The sequence below is a fragment of the Vitis vinifera genome, chromosome 19 (genome assembly GCF_030704535.1).
Source record: "Vitis vinifera cultivar Pinot Noir 40024 chromosome 19, ASM3070453v1".
NCBI classification, from domain to species: Eukaryota; Viridiplantae; Streptophyta; class Magnoliopsida; order Vitales; family Vitaceae; genus Vitis; species Vitis vinifera.
The window spans coordinates 5419890-5440818 of record NC_081823.1 but is presented as its reverse complement, the minus strand read 5'-3'; the positions used below and the strand labels follow the sequence as shown (position 1 = coordinate 5440818).

The 20929-nt window shown below is 36.4% G+C and overlaps 4 protein-coding genes across 9 annotated transcripts; 1 reads left to right on the top strand and 3 right to left on the bottom strand.

The window, feature by feature from the left end:
- Positions 1-2735: 2735 nt before the first annotated feature.
- Positions 2736-7267, bottom strand: LOC109121831 (disease resistance protein At4g27190-like). The gene is made up of 2 exons (XM_019217179.2): positions 4206-7267; positions 2736-2870 (listed from the first exon to the last, which is right to left on the bottom strand). The coding sequence occupies exon 1, from the start codon at positions 7265-7267 to the stop codon at positions 5555-5557; it is 1713 nt and encodes a 570-aa protein (XP_019072724.1). The 3' UTR covers positions 2736-2870; positions 4206-5554.
- On the bottom strand, positions 4280-5404 carry LOC109121763 (disease resistance protein At4g27190-like). The gene has a single exon (XM_019217019.1). The coding sequence runs from the start codon at positions 5402-5404 to the stop codon at positions 4280-4282; it is 1125 nt and encodes a 374-aa protein (XP_019072564.1).
- Positions 7268-8455: 1188 nt separating the features above from the next.
- Positions 8456-12298, bottom strand: LOC100257323 (disease resistance protein At4g27190). Of its 2 annotated transcripts, none has more exons than XM_010646024.2 (2): positions 9138-12298; positions 8456-8634 (listed from the first exon to the last, which is right to left on the bottom strand). In XM_010646024.2, the coding sequence occupies exon 1, from the start codon at positions 12213-12215 to the stop codon at positions 9246-9248; it is 2970 nt and encodes a 989-aa protein (XP_010644326.1). In that variant the 5' UTR covers positions 12216-12298; the 3' UTR covers positions 8456-8634; positions 9138-9245. The 2 variants fall into 2 exon arrangements, with proteins under 2 accessions (XP_010644326.1, XP_002279972.1); XM_002279936.4 differs by lacking the exon at positions 8456-8634 and adding an exon at positions 8851-9053.
- Positions 12299-16487: 4189 nt separating this feature from the next.
- Positions 16488-20893, top strand: LOC100252193 (disease resistance protein At4g27190). Of its 5 annotated transcripts, none has more exons than XM_010646029.3 (4): positions 16488-17404; positions 17525-19575; positions 19905-20004; positions 20238-20893. In XM_010646029.3, exons 1-2 carry the CDS (start codon positions 16852-16854, stop codon positions 19525-19527), a joined length of 2556 nt encoding a protein of 851 aa, XP_010644331.1. In that variant the 5' UTR covers positions 16488-16851; the 3' UTR covers positions 19528-19575; positions 19905-20004; positions 20238-20893. The 5 variants fall into 5 exon arrangements, with proteins under 5 accessions (XP_010644331.1, XP_010644330.1, XP_010644327.1 ...); XM_010646028.3 differs by having other exon boundaries at positions 16489-17755; positions 17852-19575; XM_010646026.3 differs by having other exon boundaries at positions 16496-16561; positions 16689-19575.
- Positions 20894-20929: the final 36 nt, after the last annotated feature.

Genomic DNA, 20929 nt, shown 5'->3' with positions numbered 1-20929 from the left:
AAATACAAATTCTAAAGTCTGATAATGCTAGGGATTATTTCAACTCCATTCTAGGAGAATTTCTAGCACAAGAAGGGATAGTTCACTTAAGTTCATGTGTTGATACCCCACAACAAAACGGAATCGCTGAAAGGAAAAATAGGCATTTGTTAGAGGTGGCTAGATCACTAATGTTCTCCATGAATGTTCCAAAATTATTCTGGGGGCAAGCTGTCCTTACGGCAGCCTACCTCATCAATAGGATGCCGTCTAGGGTACTAAAATTCCAAACACCTTGTCAAACACTCCTAAAATCCTTTCCGACTACTCGTCTCATCTCCACCGTCCCACCCAAAATTTTCGGGTGCTCTGTCTTTGTTCATATCAATCAACAACATAGAAGTAAACTTGATCCTAGGTCACTCAAGTGCATCTTTCTTGGGTATTCTTCAAATCAAAAAGGGTATAAGTGTTACTCTCCGGTCATAAGAAAATTCTACAATTCAATGGATGTCACCTTTTTTGAAACCCAGCCTTACTATCCCAAAAACGATATTCAGGGGGAGAATTCAACTCAGGAATATCAATTTTGGGATCTTGAGTCATTCAGTGAGTCACCCATCACCATTGAAAATCACATTCCTCCAGAGCCATTTAATCAACCCGAGTCCATTGTTGACTTGTGGGATAAGGAGCACATCCAAGAGGAAACGGAGGAAAGAGCACTTTCTCAACAAACCCATGAGGCAGAACCGGGTCCTAATCCAAGCAAACTTCCAGGTAACAACGCTCCTGATGGTACTGTTGATTCCGAGTTAGAAAATGATATTCTTAATATGCCCATAGCTTGGAGGAAAGGAGTTAGATCATGCACTCAGCATCCCATTGGAAATTTTATTTCTTATGATAAGCTATCACCTACGTTTCGTGCATTCACTTCTAGCATCACAGATATACAAGTTCCTCAGAATATTCAGGAAGCTTTCAAGTATCCTAAGTGGAAGGCGGCAGTCGATGAGGAAGTTCGGGCGCTGGAAAAGAATGGTACGTGGGAAATTACTGACCTCCCAAGAGGTAAGAAACCAGTTGGGTGTAAGTGGATTTTCACAGTAAAGTACAAGGCAGATGGTAATGTGGACAGGTATAAGGCTCGGTTGGTCGCCAAAGGATTCACCCAATCCTATGGCATTGACTATCAAGAAACTTTTGCTCCAGTTGCCAAGCTCAATACTGTTCGTGTACTTTTATCCTTGGCAGCTAATCTCGATTGGTCGCTTCACCAACTTGATGTGAAGAATGCCTTCCTCAATGGTGACTTAGAGGAAGAAGTTTACATGGACATTCCTGCTGGACTTGAGACGACATCAAATTTCAACAAGGTTTGCAGACTCCGAAAATCCTTGTATGGTCTCAAACAATCTCCTAGGGCCTGGTTTGAACGGTTCACTAAGGTAGTGAAAGGGTACGGATTCGTTCAATGTCAATCAGATCACACATTATTTGTGAAACACTTCCCAGAAGGGAAACTGGCAATTATCATTGTATATGTGGACGACATAATTTTGACAGGTGATCATGAAGAGAAAATTGACTTACTTAAAAAATTACTGACAAAGGAATTTGAGATCAAGGATCTTGGAAACCTCAAGTACTTTCTCGGAATGGAGATTGTTAGGTCAAAGAAAGGTATAGCAGTCTCACAACGCAAATACGTTCTGGACTTATTGAATGAAACAGGAATGCTAGGATGCAAGCCGGCAGAAACACCTATGGATACAACTGTCAAACTGGAAGAAAGTGATGGAAGTGCGCTAGTTGATAAAGGAAGATATCAACGTCTTGTGGGGAAACTCATCTATCTTTCTCATACAAGGCCAGACATCGGCTTCTCCGTTAGTGTGGTAAGTCAATTCATGAATAATCCAACCGAAAAACACATGACTGCTGTGATCAGAATATTGAGATACCTCAAGATGACACCGGGAAAGGGTCTCTTCTTTCAAAGAACAACAAAGAAAGAGATTGAGATTTTTTCAGATGCAGATTGGGCAGGTTCAGTGATTGATCGGAGATCAACTTCAGGCTATTGTTCATTTGTCTGGGGAACTTGGTTACATGGCGAAGCAAGAAACAGTCAGTGGTAGCCCGTAGCAGTGCTGAGGCAGAATTTCGTGCTATGGCACAAGGTATCTGCGAAGGAATCTGGTTGAACAGGCTGTTAGAAGAATTACGGGTTCCATTGAAGCATCCCATGGTGTTATACTGCGACAATCAAGTTGCCATCAGTATCGCTAAGAATCCGGTTCATCATGATCGAACTAAGCACGTGGAGATAGATCGACACTTTATCAAGGAAAAGATTGAAGAAGGAGTTTTCAAAGTCAGCTACACTCCGACAAACTGTCAAACGGCTGACATTCTCACAAAAGCTCTTGCTCGAGTTAACTTCGAAGATCTGACAGAAAAAACTTGGAATGATCAACATCTACAACGCGGCTTGAGGGGGAGTGTTGGAAATCAAGCCAGCATCCTCTGTTTACTTCCCTAATTAGTGTAATGTACAACCTTTATTATAATTGATTTAGGAGTAATTCTAGCAAGGTAGTTTATTCACTTTCCATGTAAGAGTAGTTTATTCACTTCCCATGTAAGAGTTTATTCACTTTCCATGTAAGGGAAATTCCATTCCGGAATTGTCTCATATCTGTAGGCTATTTATTTATGCTTTAAAAAAAAAAAAAAGATCACAGAATGAATTGAGGTGTTCCTCCATAATTTGTCTTCAAATTCTTCATATTTTTCTTCAAATTCTTCAATAAAGAAAATCTCTCAAACATTATATCAAACACCATGTTCTTATTCTTTGTCATAAGAAGCCACATCAACTGAATCTGAAAAAAAAAATAACAAAAATGTTGAGGTGAGTTAGTACAGCTAAGTGGAGAATGACTACTATAAAGATAAAGTTAAAAGTTATTGAATAATGTGGATTATAGGAAATGATAAATAATTTAACATATAGTCCAATGTCAAATGGTCACATGCACCTTTTAAGTATGTTAGCCCTACAACTCCTAAAGCACATTATTATTAGTAAAACCAACAAATATACCATTTGGATTAAAAATGAGTAAAAAAAAAAAAAAACTCACAAATTGAATTCAAACACAACAATCACTTATTAATATGAAACAAAATAAAACTATGATGTACAAGGTGTCAATTTTGCTTTCTCAATCTTCTATCTTCTAATATCGTTCACCAATGATCACACCTAATTTGTTCAAATTAATAGACCAAAAACAAGCATCTATTTCAAATAAGAGAGAAATAATAAGTTTAGGTCTAATACTTCGATTCTAACATGGTTTGGAATTAAGGCCTAATGCAATTGGTTAAACAACTTGGAAGATATATGAGGATAATCTTAAAGGATTGAGCATGCAAGTGAGTTAATTAACCCTAAGTTTCATTAATCTTAAAAAATCTAAAGGAAAGAAAATAAAGAGAAAAAATAAATTTACAATTAAGAAATTATTTTTATCCATTTTTTTGAACTCATTAGTTTCACTTATTTTTTCTTTTTAATATAAAGAATAAATAATTTGAAAAAGCATAAGTTTTTAACTTATTTGATTTTCTTTTGCATTTTTCATGGTAAACCAAACTTATCAAAATTATACTCCTTAATATTTTTTTTTTCTACTAGTTTCTTAGAACCATAGTATCAAATTTATCATATGTTTATATAACCTTTGTTTACATATTGTGTTAAAAGAGAAGCACATACCAAAGCTTTTTGTTTGAGTTTCCAAGTTTTTATAGCTTAAACTAAGTAGAGGTAATATAAAGTAAAAACTAATTATTGGTCTCTATAAGTTAGGATCTAATCAACTCCTTAGAAATATTTAATGTACAAAGTGCAAGTTTGGACCTACGTCATACTATTAGGTTTAAAGAAGCTGACAAACTTAACATTAGCAGTCTCAATTTTTAAGTGTTGTAAGAAATCAAAGCTAAATAATCATTCCAGTCAACAAAATTATATTGATTTTAGTTGAATAACCACTTTAATTTATTTAACATACATATTTAAATGTATTTTGCTAAGTATATAGTGGAAGTAAGAAGGAGAAATCTACAGCACTCCATGCAGGTGCAGCAGAATGAACTACGTGTTAAAGAAAATGAAATAGAAAAGTGAAGTGGGTGACGGAAGAGCTCACATGATCAGTGCCTGGGTTTATTCCCCGTAAGAGGAAGCTGTTAGAACTCTCCTCTCCGAGTTGTCTTCAGATGATCAGGGCCACCACTCTGGACCTTTGAAAAGAGGCTGGAGAGTGGAGCTGGTAACATCATCATCCCACTCCAATTGCTTCCACCACTCCTCCTCTCCTCTTATCTCTTTCAAAGTATTTGCACTTTGCTCATTCAAAGGTAGCTTCTTCAGACTTTTACACTCTTCCACATAAATATACTCTAGATGTTGCCATGTTTCTTCTTGTCTGCTTAAAGTCTTCAATTTGGGAAGGCTTGATAAGTATATTTCCCTCAAGTTTGGAGCAACAGGATATGACTTTGAGGTCTGCCCTGAACTGTAAATGAACATATCACTCAAATCGGGACAGTATCGTAAGCAAATTGTTTCCAGCTTTTCCAAGGGTTGAGTAAAATCATCACAAGAGAGAAGATATTTTAGTTTCGAACAACAGAGCACCGTCATTACTTTTAGCCTTGAAAATTTGAGTCCAAGACTCCCAACTAATTCTGAAATGCTCTCTAGGCTAAGGAGATCCACGAGGTTAAGTTCCTCTAGATTTGGAAGTAGGTCATTTGGGGAACGATGTCTTCTTGTTGGCTTGAACCTGACGTTGGAAGACGAAATAGAAAGTGACTTGAGATAAACAAAGCCACCAACACTATCAAACAGATTATTTAACCCCTTGCAACCTTCCAGTTCAAGAACGGCTGCACATGTTAACAAGCATCCATTCAATTTGCCTGACAGATCCAATCCCGAAAGTAAAAGCTTTCTTTCCTCAAATTTTGCATCTTTGTTCTTGAGTAGATTTTTTTTAACCTGTCTGAAAATCTTGAAGCCTAAAGGAGAAATTCGGCCATGAACTCCATGTACCCTAATTCTGAAGCTTTTCAACCTTTCCATCCAAGGAGCATATTCCGAAGAGGGATGTGTGGTGCCATTCAAGTCCACCATTAAAACAATTAATCGCTCCAGACATCCTAGCTCCTCAAGTAGTGCTGTGTTTCCCTCGTTTGTCTCTGTCTTCAGACACCATCTACAGTTACTGTTACTCATGTCCAGAATCTCTAAACCAGACAGCCTTGATACCAATCCAGTTCGGAAGGTTTTCAACTCCTTAGTGCCTGACAAGTTTAATTCCCGTAAGTTGCTCAACTGCTCCATCCCTTCTGGCAATTTCAGGATACCACTATTACTGCAATCCAGCACTTGTAGTTTACTAAGCCGCCCCACAGGGGGTAATTTTTTGAGGCTACGACATTTGCTTAATAAAAGGGCACGAAGTTCACCAAGGTGGATGAGGGAAAGAGGCAATCACCGGATGTTGGTATTACTTAGATTCAAGACCCTGAGTGCTTGAAATCCGAGCAGGAATGCCTCAGGAACCATCTTAAGTTCGTAATTATTTTGTAAAAGCAAAGTGGAGGCCTCCGAGCTCTGACTATCTGGCAGCCATGTTATTTTATTTCTCATGAAAGAAATTCTCTTCAAAGATGGTGTCAATCTGGACTCTGGGAATTTCCTCAATCCAATTCCGGATTGAACAAGAGATTTACATTCATCCTCTGAGGAGGATGCAATCCAAATCGCGACATCACGAACTACATCATGCATCTTCACAGTGCCGCTTCTGTCATCATCACCATTTTCCAGCAAACAACAATCCTTGAGATTTTCTACTAAAGCAACTCCATTATTGTAGATATCCTCGTAGCTTTGTTGTTCATCTACATCTAAAAGGCCTTCCGCCAGCCAGCATTGTACGAGTTGGCTTATATCAATTGAGAAATCCTCAGGATATAAAGAGCAGTACAAAAAGCAGGATCGGATATTATTACCTTGCAAGGAATCATAACTCCACTTCAAAGACTTGTAAACCTTATCCTCAACCCCGGGGATGTTATACGGCACCGACTTTTGCAGCTCCTTCAATGCATTCATCCAGAGGTGTTTATTAGTCTTCTTTCTCATGGATGTTCCCATCACATTTATTGCTAAGGGCAGTCCTCCACATTCTTTAGTTATTGCCCTCGCAACTGGTTCAACATCTTCTAAATTGGCTTCCTCCCCTGCACTTTTACAGAACAGTTTCCACGCTTCATCATCGTTCAGGACATGAATGACAACCTCTTTGTCTGTCTTCATCCCCCGGCAAACATCTAAAAATCTGGTTGTCAATATGATTTTACAAGCCGCGTGGTCTTCAGGTCGGGGAATACCCAAAGCATCCAAATCAATTTCCTTCCAAACATCATCCAGAAGGAGGAGAAACTTTACTTCCTTCTTCAGTCTTTCACAGATTCTAGCAGCCAGACTGTCCGGACTTTCGTTGGTTTTCTCTTTCATTTCCAATCTCTGAGAGATTTGTACCCGGATGCTATTGAGGTCCCACTCCCTGGACAGGGTGATCCATATGACAATGCTAAAAGGTGGAGTAGTTGAAGAAGCATCCTTAAGCATGTTATTCAAATTCTTAACCAGAGTAGTTTTGCCTATTCCTCCCTGACCCCAAACTCCAATTGTTCTAACTGCATCATCATTCAGCAGATTCATAATTGTGGCTAAATTTTGGGATGCTGCGGGTTGATGAACAATTGATTCCACAGGCATAAGCTCCACTGCTCTTGCTTGACGACTGGCAGCCAGCAAATCCTCAAGATAATTTCCTCGTACCTCAAGCCCTCGTACCTCCTTCAGTGCCTCTGCCACTCCCCTGCTTTGCAAAAAGAGATTTTTGAAGCCACCACAACACCTCTCTTTGTTGGCATCTATCTTTGCTTGCATCGATCTCACTTTACAGCCAGTTTCTTCAACATTTCTCGACCAGTCATTTACTCCTGGAACCGATTCATCGTGGTCCCTTTCCACTCTGGATTTCAGATCGTTTAGACGTTGCAGCTCCTGTTGCAGATGACTATAATTAGACTTGAAGGTGAAGGGATTCCCAACTTTGGAGCAGATGAAGCCACAAAGATGTTCAGAAAACGATGATACTGCTGAACTCAGGCATGCAATCACAAATTCCATTTGCGGAATTGTGGTAAAAGAGAAGTAAGAAATTAAAATTTTCAAGGCAAGGATTTGCAGAATGAGTGCAACTCTTGTAAGGGTACTAATTTTCTTACAAATGGTGTAATTCAAAAGCAAAAGCTAAAGAGGGGACACTTCTTTTGCTACTTTAATAAAGAAAAAGAAAGGGGAAATAAAGGGCCTCAGTCATGGCGCGTTTTATAACGTTGGAACAATCAAATATATTCTCTCATTCATTATTGAAAAGAATTAAAGAAAGGGTGGATGAGCATCTTGCAAGGATTGAAATGGTAGGAAGGAAAACCAAGCTCTTCAATTATCCACACAAAGTGCCACTCAAACCACTTTTTCGGTTTTTTGCCCTAATGATCAGGCATGTGATATGTGCAACATTGGTTGGAGAGGGATTATACTATTCTTACAAATCCTATGCTAACTGGTTCTCTTAGCTCAGGGAGTATAGGCTAAGAGATTATACTATTCTTTATTTTACATAAAAAAAAAAAAAAGAAGTGATTTTTAACTTTTTTTAATATGCTAATTACATATTATTATGAAATCTTTTTAAATTCTTATATAATCTCAAAATTGAGTATTAATATTAAAAATCAATATCTTGACCTCAAAGTTATTGAAATTTCATGATTTCCCCCTTGTTTTAGGATTTGCATATTTCCTATTCATAACTCTTATTATTTGGTGTGATTAATGTGAGTTTCATATCTCTTACTTTTAATATCGTCTTATTATTTCATCGTAATTTTGACCTTTAAACTTGTATCAAATACAAGAACGAATAATCTAATATTGTCTTAAGAATTGTTCTTATTTTCTATCATATTATATGACTCTTTTTTGCATGTCTCAATATTCTAATAATTTCAATTTAATTTATTAACATTCATGTGAATTTTTTGAAGCTTGTTGAGATTGTTGGAGTTGCCTTGAACTTGATCTAATGGATTTGTAGATGCAAAAAATTTGGTAGCACTAAATCACTATGGGATTAATCATCAAATTTGATTATTCAACATTTTAACTCTTTGTTTTATCAAATTCAAGTTTGTCAAATGATTAGTGAAATATTACATGGTATATGTGACATCCAACTCATTAAGTTTTGTGATTGTCCAAATAACATATGAAATTTTATAAGACTAGAAAGCTAAATTTTGCAAACTAAAAGATCAAAACTAAATCAATTCAAATTGAAGCCAAAAGATTATACAAAAAAAAAAAAAAAAGACAATCAAAGTTCTTGTATGCCGTAGACTTGGTGGTTTCAGTAGCAGCAGAATCTTGTACAGATCTTTGTTGGGGCATCTGTTATAGAATTGGGAATCAGACCTTTTAGATCAGGGTACCTGGAAAAAGGAGACGAAACTTTTATAAAATATCGAGATATGAAGTGGAAAATGACTCAGATTCAACCATATAAAAGCAAATGAGTGGCTTAAAGAGGTGGAGGGGTCAAGCCTGAAATGAAGGATATTGCATTGTGAGAGCTTTGGGTTGAACTGAAGCTGCTCATGATGGTTGAGAATGTAAAGAAGACAATGAAGGAGGAGAAGCTGCTCATGTTGGAGTGTTTCAAAGCTCTGATACCATAATAAATCATTGGACATGCTTTATACAATTGTTTGTACAGCCAAATAAATGGAAATCAACTACAAGGAAATTATATGAATAGGACGATTAGGATTGTGGAGCGATGTGGTTGATGAGATTCTCCTTTCCTAATAACCATTAGTGAACCACCCAATCTTCCTTCATTGCAGGGATCCTGTTCCATGTGTGCCAATTCAATGACATATATTATCAAAATTCATAGAAATAACAATTCTTCTTTGCTTACAATCAAATTTACCTGTAATCAAAGAGGTAGCAGCATGTGTTTGGTAGTGGTTCATGGAACATGTTCAACAAGATGGATGGAATAAAGACAACAGAGTTTTCTCACACATGCAGGTTATCCTCACAGTTGGCCTGGATGAGAGGCCATGGCCCGGACAAAAGGCCGGAGAGTAGACCAGGTTTCGTGGTTGTCCCACTCTAATGTGTCCCACCATATCAGTTCTCCTCTTATTTCTTTTATGCTGTTTGCACTTTGGACATTCAGAGGGAGCTTATTCAAATTTCCGCACTCTCTCACTATCAGATGCTCTAGATGTGGCCATGTCTCTTCTTCTCTGCTTAGAGTCGTCAATTGAGGAAGACATCCCAACTGTACTTTCCTCAAGTTTGGAACAACAGAACCCAGAGTAGTGGGCATCGATGATGCCCTCCTAGAATTGTGTATAAATAGACCCCTCAAATTGTCGCAGTATTCTACCTTGATTTCTTCTAGGTTTTCCAAGAATAGATCGACACCATCATAAGACAGAAGGTATTTTATTTTGGGACAACCCAACACTTCCAATTGCCTCAGTCTTGAGAATCTGAGTCCAAGATGAACACCTAATTCTGAAATGCTCTCAAGATTAAAGAGATTGGAGAGATGAAGTTTTTCTAGATTTGGCAGTAGATCATATTGGCCACCATATGATCCTCCTGTTAGTATAAACATGGAGTGGGAAAACATAATTGAAAGAGACTTCAAACTAGCAAAGCAACCAGAGCTCCTTGTCGCTAAGTTTTCAAGCATCTTATTTAGTCCGCTGCATTGATGAAACCATAGAGAAATTGCATCAGATAACATCCACCCAATCCATTCTCCTGAGAGATCAAGATTATCAATAATGACCAACCTTTCCTCAAGGTTTGTGCCTTCCCCACCATGAGTCAATGAGCCCACAGAAAATTCGAAGCTTTTCAATCTTCCGAACCAGCTAATATTCTCTGAGGAGGGGTATATGATGCTTTCCAATTCGATGCTTAAGCGAATTAGTTGCTCCAGGCACCCTAGGTCCTTAAATGTTGCTTCTCCCTCTTTCATCTTTTGCCTCACACCCCACTTGTAGTTGCTACCTATCATTTCTAGAACCTCCAGACCAGACAACCCAGACACTAGTCTGGCTGCAAAGGTTTGCAACTGCTTTGTGTATGATAGATTCAAAACCCTTAAGCAGCTCAGCTGCTCCATCCCTTCTGGTAATTCCTTGAGGTCAGTACAACTGCAATCAAGCACTTGTAGTCTTCTAAGCCCTCCCAGTGAAGGTAATTCTTCAAGGGAACTGCACTGCCTTAGTATAAGAGCGCGGAGTTCACCCTGCTGGAGAAGGGAATGAGGCAATCTTTGGATCTTGGTTTCACCCAGATTGAGTACCCTTAGTGCTGGAAAGCCTAGTAGGAAGCCCTCAGGAACTCTCTCAAGGGGGGAATTACCTTGTAGAAGTAAAGTAGTTGCCTCTGAGCAAGATATTGGACAATCAGGCAGCCTTTCAATTTCATTATTCATGTAAGAAATTCTCTTTACAAGCTTCAACATTTCAGACTCTGATACCTTACGCAATCTGATTCCTGAGCGCACTAGGGATTTGCATCCATGCTCCAACGAAGACGCAATCCATATCGCAACATCACGAACCACATCATGCATCTTCACGGTGGTTTCTTTGGGGTCACCATCTTCCAACAAACAGCAGTCCTTGAGATATTCAGCTACCGCAAATCCTCTGTTGTGGATATTGTCATAGGTTTGGTGTTCATCTATTAAGCCTTCCGCTAGCCAGTATTTCGTCAGTTCACTTATATCAATCGAAAAATCCTCAGGAAACAGGGAGCAAAATAGGAAGCAAGATTTCATGTTCTTACCCTGCAATGAATCGTAACTCCACTTTAGGACTCTATAAACCTGATCCTCGATCCCCGGGATATTTTCTGGCTGTGAATTTTGTAGCTCATTCAAAGCATCCTTCCAAAGCTCAACCTTCTTCTTCCCCCTCATAGATGTGGCCATGATGATTATGGCCAAAGGCAATCCGTCACATTTTTTCGTAACGGTCTCCGCTAACGGTTTTATAGGCTTTAAGGTGGCTACCTCACCTGCATTTTGACAAAACAATTCCCAGGCCTCATCATAATTCAAGATCTGCACTTTTACTCTTTTATCTATCTTCATCTGCCTGCAAACATCTAAAAACCGAGTTGTTATTATGATCTTACAACCCGTATGAACTTCAGGCCTTGGGACACCCAAAGCGTCCAAATCAATTCCCTTCCAAACATCATCCAGAATGAGAAGAAACTTGCCTGTCCTCTTCAGTCTCCTGAACAATTTAACAGCCAAACTCTCTGTGCTTTCTTCCATTTTCACTTCCACATTCAATCTGTGAGCTATTTGCATTTGGATCCTTCTCAAGTCCAAATCCTTGGACACAGTGACCCATATGACAACCCCAAAAGGTTGTGCAGAAGAAGCATTCTCGAGCTTGTTGTTCAAGTTCTTTACCAGGGTAGTTTTGCCCACACCCCCCATACCCCAGACACCAATACTCTTGACTCCATCATCATTCAGCAGATCCATGATTCTGGCTAGATTTTGTGATGCTGTCGACTGATTTTCGACTGATGGTCCAGGCATGTGCTCCACTGCATGGGCTTTTCGGTTGGCAGCAGCCATAGAAATGATGGAATTGCCCTCTTTCTGAAGCATCTGTACCTTCTCGAGTGTTTTAGCGAGTTCCCTGCTCCATTGACAGCAACTAAAGAAACCACCACAACGCTTCTTGTTGTTGGCTGCTATACTTTGTAGAACAGAATTCACTTCATCCTGGATCCCTTCAACCTCTGTAAGCCACCCAGTTACTTTGGGCATTGAAACTGAATCATCAAGTTCATTCTCCATCTTGTATCGAACATCTTTTAAAAGCTCTAACTTCTTTTCCAAGTCATTGAAGTTTGATTTGAATCTGACGGAATTCTTAGTTTCCGACCAGATAAAGCCACAAAAAAATCGAGAAATTTCAGCTACCACTGAACCCAAAACAGAAGTCATCAATTCCATTGCAGAATCTTTGGTGAAAGAGGAGGTAGAAATTTTTGAAGGCAAGAAGTCGCAGAAAAGAGTACAGGTCTTCCAAGGCAGATGAGATGGTACGGAAGCGAGTATTCCAATTAACTAAAGCACTAATACCCCCAACCCTAAATTGGTAAAATCGTAATTTAAAAATTATTAATTAATTAAAATAATTTAATTAGGGTAAAACAGTTTTTTCATATTTAAAATTCCTAAATATAAATTAGATTTTTTTTTTATCTTTTTTATTCAGAAAACCTTTTTACACAAATATCAGATGGATCAGAGAGCCCAGAACATAAGGTAAAAGATTTGGAGGTTTAGGATTTGAATATTAATTTTTTAGGTAAGATTTTAAATTTTAAATTAATATTTTATATTCATTAATTAGTTTTAAAAACTTTAGATAATTTTTGGAAGATCTCAATCTAAATTAGGGTTTGTAAATTAATTTTTAGATCAAAAGACTATAAATTTATGAATGTGAATTAATTTGTGATGAAAATAGGAAAATTTAGAAAATTTAAATTAAATAGAAAACAAAATCAATGGAAGAAAAGAAATTTTAGATTTGAAAAATAAATAAATAAATCTTTTGTGTAGGTTTTAGATTTGAAAAAAAAAAAAAAAACCGTGTAGATATATGTACTGTGTGAAAAATTAAAATTAAATATAATGAGAGTGTGTAGGTTGCTTTGTACAATGTCGTGGGATTAAAAAGTAAAAATAAAAATTGGAGTAATCGTGTGTTGAGAAAATAAAAAATTGGAGTATGCGTGTGTTGAAAAAAGAAAAAATTGGAATACGTTATGTATTGAATTTGAAAATTAATAAAAATTATAATATTTAATTTTAATCTAACAAATGAAATATTAATAATAATAATAATAGTTTCTTGTATAAGTTTTAATTTAATTTAAGTATATAAAGAAATAAATAGTGAGGGTAAGATTAGGAAAGAAAATGAATTTTAAGAAACTCACTAAATTAATTTATTATTGTTTAGTAAGTTAAAAAATAATATTGGGTAGTAATAATATTAGTATTAGAAATTAATTAGGATCCCTAATACTAAATAAAATATTTTTAATATTTTCAAATTTATATAATTAGATAAATAATTAATAATCAATATTGTGTATGATGTTATGTTAGGTGAGGAGGAAAATTTTCTAGATTAAAATACTTCAAGATTTTGAGTACTTCTTCAAGGTAAAGGAAATTAATGAAGATTTTTATAAAAGAAAATAATTTTCATTTTCTATTATATTTTGAAATGTGTAAAAATATTATTTTTATTTTTAGCATGAATCAAATATGTGTTTTGTATGGAAAATGTATTTGAGAATTTTATTTGTTTATGAAAAGTGAAAATTTGAGGAAATATGATATTTTGTTTTATAAATTTGAATTAATAAAATAAAATATTTGATTCTGGATTATATGGTCCTAGTCAACAGGTTATAATTATTAACATTTTCGGTCCTAATCGACAGGTTATAATAGTTGATATTATATGATTCTAGTTAACAGGTTATAATAGTTGACCTTATAGCCCTATTTAACGAGTTATAATAGTTGAACTTATAATCCTAGTCAACGGGTTATAATTATTAACATTTGGTTTTATTCGCCTTAAATGGAACAAATTTAAAACTAGTTACTCAATTGTGAAGTCTCACCTAATTGCGCATTATTTATCATACGATAATCAGAGTAAAAATATTTTGAATATATTCAATTTCGTTTTGATGAGAAATTGTTTTGGAATTAATATGAGAATGTTTTGTTGAAAAATTTGAATGTATTAGTATTTTGAACTCAAAAGTTTTTATGAAAATAAGTATATGTTATATCCTCTATTTGAAAGTATGATTGAAAATATTTTATTCATGAAACTGTATTAATGTTCCTTATTGGGTTTTGAGTTTATCCCATTTATTAATAATCTTTCAAGTAACCTCAGTTCGAGCAAGGAATAATCGTTAAGAGGGAAATTTGACTTTATTATGATATTTGTTTAAACTCTTTTTATTTTGGACATTGTTTAGATGTTAAAACTTAATTATCGTTTGAATTATTTTTAGTTTGGAGTTATTTGGACAATAACACTTTAATCAATGTATTAGTTTTTTTAAGTTGATATTTGAAAATTTTAGAATTTTGTTCTACTATTTTTAACAAAAATTTGATAATTAGTAAATTTTTAATTATAATACTCAAGCCTTCGACTTGAGATCTGAAATAACCATCATACCTGGAGTGGGTTTTGGGCGTGAGAAAAGCAATTATGATTAACAAATTGTTTACTTGAGAGGATTACGTGGACAAGCACATGGGAAGAAAAGATGATCAGAAAAGCTCTAGAGGGGACCTCTCATGTTTCTCACGATACGTGCATAAGTCTTTGCTTTAAGTCTTTTTTTATGTGACAATTCACCCACAATTTGGCATAATCTTCGTAAAAAGGGAAGGAAATTTTGAAGCATAAATCAAATAAGTGATCTAATATAACTTATATAATTTCATTAAATCATTATGTAAATTAAATGATCTTAAAATTTATCCCAAATCTATTTAACATTAAATCTAAATCTAATTTTATTCTTAATTTCCCACTCATGCTCTTTGAATCTTCATCCTTTTTTTTTCTTTCTTTTCTCACTTTCCTTTCCATTTTTTTCTTTTATTTATTTATTCTTCCTTCTCTTTTCTTCTTTCTCCCCCACCTCACCTACCCACACTACCAGAGACCCCCCCCCTCTCTCATGGCCGACTCTCCATGCCCACAACCCCTCCACAGCACCACATAAGATTTCAAAGATGGTAATTTCTTTTCCCTCTACTTTATTTACTAATTTGAATCCATTTTTAATGGTGAGGTTTATTTCATTAATTTAAATATTGTTTTCGGAAGTTTTGTACATTTTTTTTTATATTTACTTTGGACTCCTTTTTATTTTGGGGTAGTTCATTCCACTATTCTTATATAGATTTGTAGCTCATTCCACTACTCATATATCGATCGAATTTCATAGAAGAAAAAAAGATCGAGGAAAGTTAGTTGGGTCCAATTGTTAAAAAGATCATTTTATCATTTGAAACTTTATTTAATTTCTTTTTCCCTTCTTTTGCCACTCCGCTAGAAAAAAGAAATAAAAATCATGTTTGACATCAGTATTTTAAAACAGTTTTTATTATTTAAAATTAAAACAAAAAGGAAATTAGATGTTTAAAAAAATATTATTTTGGTTTTTTTTATAAAATATTAAGTAATAATTTTAAAAAGCTGTTTTTTCAAAACTATTTTATAAAGCACTCCTCAAAGGAAGCCAAAAGGGCTCGGTAAAAGAGAATCTTGTTAGGATTGAAATGGTAGAAAGGACAAAACCAAGCTCTTCCATGATCCACACAAAGTGCCACGTGACCAGGCATGTGGTATGTGTACCATTTTGATAGCTTTGAGAATCTTACATGGTGGACTATCATATAGTGGATCAAACATGGTCGGGAACCATTCTACTCCTTCTATTAGTCCCATAGATTTGGAACAAAACCAACATAAAGTTTTAAGGACATATTTAAAAATATATTTTATATGTAGTATTTTATTTTTAATTGTTTTATATATTTATATAATAGTTTTTATATGTAGTATTTTGTTTTTAATTATTTTACGTATTTATATAATTATTTCTTAAAACAACTGTTAAAAAAATAATATAAAATAATTAAAATTTATTATTTAAAAACACCATATTTTCTATTTTTAAGAACAGAAAATAGCTTTTAGTTATTAAATATGTTTCTTGTGATTTTTTATTCTCAAAAAATAGAAAAATATTTGAAAAAACAGTTCCAGTCCATAAATTTTATTTCTCTCTATCTTATATTTTTTTACATAGCCATGAGTCCCATTTCTTTTTAGGTTTATCCCACGGTTAAAATTTTGTTGCACATATAAAGTAATGGAATTGTAACTTGGATGCACGTGGAAAGAGCATCTTACAATTTTCTAAAATAAATATTAGAAAAAGGAAAATATTAGTTAGACTTATCATTATTTTTATTGTATCACTAGACAAGTGATAATTGAATGTTTATTAAGTCTGAACATCATCTGTAGACCTCATTCCAAAATTTGGTCCAAGTACTCCACCTATGTTGAGTGGACCTGCAAGTGGATTATTCAACATGCAATAATGATGGACGAGTGGACGACAAATAATTTTAAGCATGGTGGGCCATCTACCTTCTCTTTTTCCTTTCCCTACTGCTGCCTTGTGATTTACATTATTTTTGCTTTACAGCAACTGATAACATGGAAAATCATTGTAAGCACCATAGTCCATCTTCACCTCTCTTTTCTTTTGTTTTCTTTCCTTCAATTTTTTTTTTTTTTCCTTTCTCCCAATGCTTATCCCTGTAGCCTTTTGGCTGACGTTATTCGTGTTAATTTAGCTTTGAATTACATTCCTGAGAGACTGGGATCGAGTTCAAGACTTTCAGCCTCTCTGTAAATTCTGAACTGCAAATTCCCATCTTCATCAGAATTGTTGTAAGCATCTGTATTCTTTTTTTCTTTTCTTTTCTTTTCTTTTTTTTTTTAAACCAAAATTTTGCAATGGAAGTTGTGGCTTCAATAGTGGGTGCACTTATAGCAGAAGCTGCTCGACATCTTTGTAGCCGTGTTTATTCTACAACCAGGGGTTGCCTTGCCAGGATAGTGGCTGTGAGTTGTGCAAAACGAGCAGTGGAGCATATACCAGGGCCGTCGATCGAAGATCAAACCACAGCCTCAGGAACCTTAGAAAAAATCATGGATCTTCTGAACGATGATGGAGTTAGGAGGATTGGTATCTGGGGTATGGGAGGGGTGGGCAAGACTACTTTGGTAAGGAACTTGAACAACAAGCTCAGGAATGATCCAAACAACACTTTTGGCTTGGTCATATGGAGTACAGTGTCCAAGGAGGTGGATTTGAAAAGGATCCAAACAGAAATTGCAAAGAGATTGGGGATGGAAGTGAAAAAAGATGAAAGCATCCAGACTCTGGCTATTCAATTGCTCCAGAAACTGAGAAAGCAAGACAGGTTTCTCCTCATTCTGGATGATGTTTGGAAGGGAATCGATTTGGATGCTTTAGGCGTCCCACAGCCTGAAGATACAAAGGGTGGTAAGATCATATTGACTTGTCGACCTTTGAATGTTTGTCGAGAGATGAAGACTGATCAAGATGTTAAAGTGGATGTCTTGACTGATGATGAAGCTTGGAAATTGTTTTGTCAAAATGCAGGCATGGTAGCTGAATTAGAACATATTAAACCACTAGCAGAGGCAATTGTTCAAGAATGTGCTGGATTGCCATTGGCGATAAACATCATGGCGACATCCATGAGGGGAAAACAAATGGTTGAGCTCTGGAAGGATGCCTTGAATGAGCTGCAAAAGTCTGTGCCGAGTAATATTGAAGGGGTTGAGGATAAGGTTTATCGGACCTTGAAATGGAGTTATGACTCACTACAAGGTATGAACATCAAATATTGTTTCCTGTATTGTTCTTTATTTCCTGAGGATTTCTCAATTGAAATAAGTCATCTTGTGCAATATTGGATGGCGGAAGGCTTGATAGATGAAGATCAAAGCTATGAAGTTATGTACAATAGAGGATTTGCTTTGGTTGAGAATTTGAAGGACTGCTGTTTGTTGGAACATGGTAGCCGAAAGGACACCACTGTGAAAATGCATGATGTTGTTCGGGATGTTGCTATATGGATTGCATCCTCCCTGGAGGATGAATGTAAATCCCTTGTTCAATCAGGAATTGGGTTGAGCAAAATCTCAGAGTACAAATTTACGAGGTCTCTCAAGAGAATTTCTTTCATGAATAACCAAATATCATGGCTGCCTGACTGTGGGATAAACTGCCCAGAGGCATCAGCTTTACTTCTGCAAGGTAATACTCCCCTTGAAAAAGTTCCAGAAGGATTCCTACGAGGCTTTCCAGCACTCAAAGTCTTGAATCTATCTGGAACCCGCATCCAGAGGTTGCCACTTTCCCTTGTCCATCTTGGTGAACTTCGTGCTCTCCTTTTAAGGAATTGCAGTTTTCTTGAAGAATTACCCCCTGTAGGAGGGCTTAGTAGACTTCAAGTGCTTGACTGTGCCTCTACTAACATCAAGGAATTACCTGAAGGGATGGAGCAATTGAGCTACTTAAGGGAGTTGCATCTATCAAGAACCAAGCAGTTGACAACCATTCAAGCTGGAGTCCTCTCTGGGTTGTCTAGTTTAGAGGTTCTAGACATGAGAGGAGGTAACTACAAGTGGGGTATGAAAGGAAAGGCAAAACATGGACAAGCAGAATTTGAGGAGCTAGCAAATCTCGGGCAGTTAACTGGTTTGTACATTAATGTGCAGAGCACCAAATGTCCTTCTTTGGAGAGTATTGACTGGATAAAAAGACTGAAAAGCTTCAAAATATGTGTTGGTTTAAGTATCTGTGATGTATATGAACATGGGCATTTTGATGAAAGAATGATGTCTTTTGGTCATCTCGATCTATCGAGGGAATTTCTTGGGTGGTGGTTAACTAATGCAAGTTCTCTGTTCTTGGATTCCTGCAGGGGCCTAAATCTGATGCTTGAAACCTTAGCCATCAGCAAGGTTGATTGCTTTGCTAGTTTAAAGAAACTTACTATTATGCATTCTGCTACCAGCTTTCGGCCAGCAGGAGGATGTGGTTCCCAATATGACCTACTTCCAAATCTAGAAGAACTTTACCTTCATGATCTCACTTTTCTGGAGAGTATTTCAGAATTAGTTGGTCATCTTGGACTTAGATTCTCAAGGCTGAGAGTGATGGAGGTGACCTTGTGTCCCAGCTTAAAGTATCTGTTAGCTTATGGTGGTTTCATTCTGAGCTTAGACAACCTGGATGAAGTCAGCTTAAGCCATTGTGAGGACCTGAGTGATCTCTTCCTATACAGTTCAGGGGACACCTCAATTTCAGATCCTGTTGTTCCAAACTTACGGGTGATAGACTTGCATGGCCTTCCCAATCTGAGGACCTTTTGCAGACAAGAAGAGTCATGGCCCCATCTGGAGCATCTTCAAGTGTCTCGGTGTGGTCTTCTCAAGAAGCTACCTCTCAATAGGCAAAGTGCAACCACAATAAAGGAAATAAGAGGAGAACAAGAGTGGTGGAACCAATTGGAGTGGGATGATGACAGCACCCGGTTGAGCCTCCAGCACTTTTTCCAACCTCCACTTGATCTGAAAAACTTCGGGCCAAGTTGAAGCTTGGCAGACCTGTACTCCAGACCAGCTGCCTCTTAGCCAGATATGGTATGTGAATTCTATGCATTTCATCTTCACCTTATCTTAGTGGTATTCACAGATACAATGGTTAATTTAAGTAAAGCTGAAGCTAGACTTGATGTTCAAAGTTGAGTTCTTGCTTTACCCCGGAATACACTAGGTGGATACTTGGTACAACTTGATACTTCATATTTAATAACTTAAGATGAGTTTAAGTTAAATTTATCAGCACCTCTGCGCCATACACCATGCTTTTATACTTATTTAATCTCCTTGTTTCATTTTTTCTACCTTAAAAATAAAAAAACATAAATAATTATATATATATATATATATAAAGGGGCTAAATTTGGCAGGAAAGAGATGGAGCTTTGAATCAATATATTTGATCATGATCATGACAGGACTTAGTTCTCTTCTTTGCTCTTCTTTGGTAGCTTACCTCTTCCAATTCATGTAAGTCACAATTCCTTTCTATCCCGTAGTTTACCTTTTTGATAGTCCAGATCACTAAAACATCATGCATCGATGGCTTCCAACACTACAAGTGGGGGAGAAATTTCAATGGTCCAATATTTCCACAAAATTGGCAATTTTTCATTGATAAAGCAACATTTTTTAATATTTTGGTTGAGTGCCACTAAACCAACTTTATTTTTGTTATTAATATTCACGTATTTGTGATGCAGCGTTCAAAGATATCAACTTTGCTTCCACAAGATATCCCCTCATGCATCGATTGTGTTTAACCTTAAAGAGCCTGGAAGACCTCAAGGTCTCGTCCTGTCCCAAGGTAGAGTTAAACCTCTTCAAATGCAGCCAAGGATCGAACTCAGTTGCCAATCCGACTGTTCCAGGCCTACAGAGAATAAAGTTGACAAACCTTCCCAAATTAAAGAGTTTAAGCAGACAACGGGAGACATGGCCGCATCAAGCTTATGTTGAAGTGATAGGATGTGGTAGCCACAAGACATTACCTCTCAGTAAGAGAAGTGCAGATGCCACGAAAGAAATAGTAGGCGAATTGGAGCGGTGCAACCAATTGGAGTGGGATAGTATTGATATCGAGTCCAAACTCCAGCCCTTTTCTAAAGACCAGAGGCCACGCTGATGACACATTGCAAATTTTTTATTGGACAATGGACTACTTTAAATTCTCCTGCTGATTACTAATTCATGTTGGATAGATTTTTTTTTCGTTTAGAGTTCTTCTGTCTTGAAGCTGATAGTGGTGGTGCTGGCTCTTTTTTTATTTTCTTTTATGAAATAAAGGTGCAATGGGCTGGGTTTGACAAGTTAAAATATGAAGGAAACATCAATCGGCAAGTTTTCTTGCTTGGGTATGAAGATTGTACTCTTGAATTTTTTTTTTTTCTTGGTA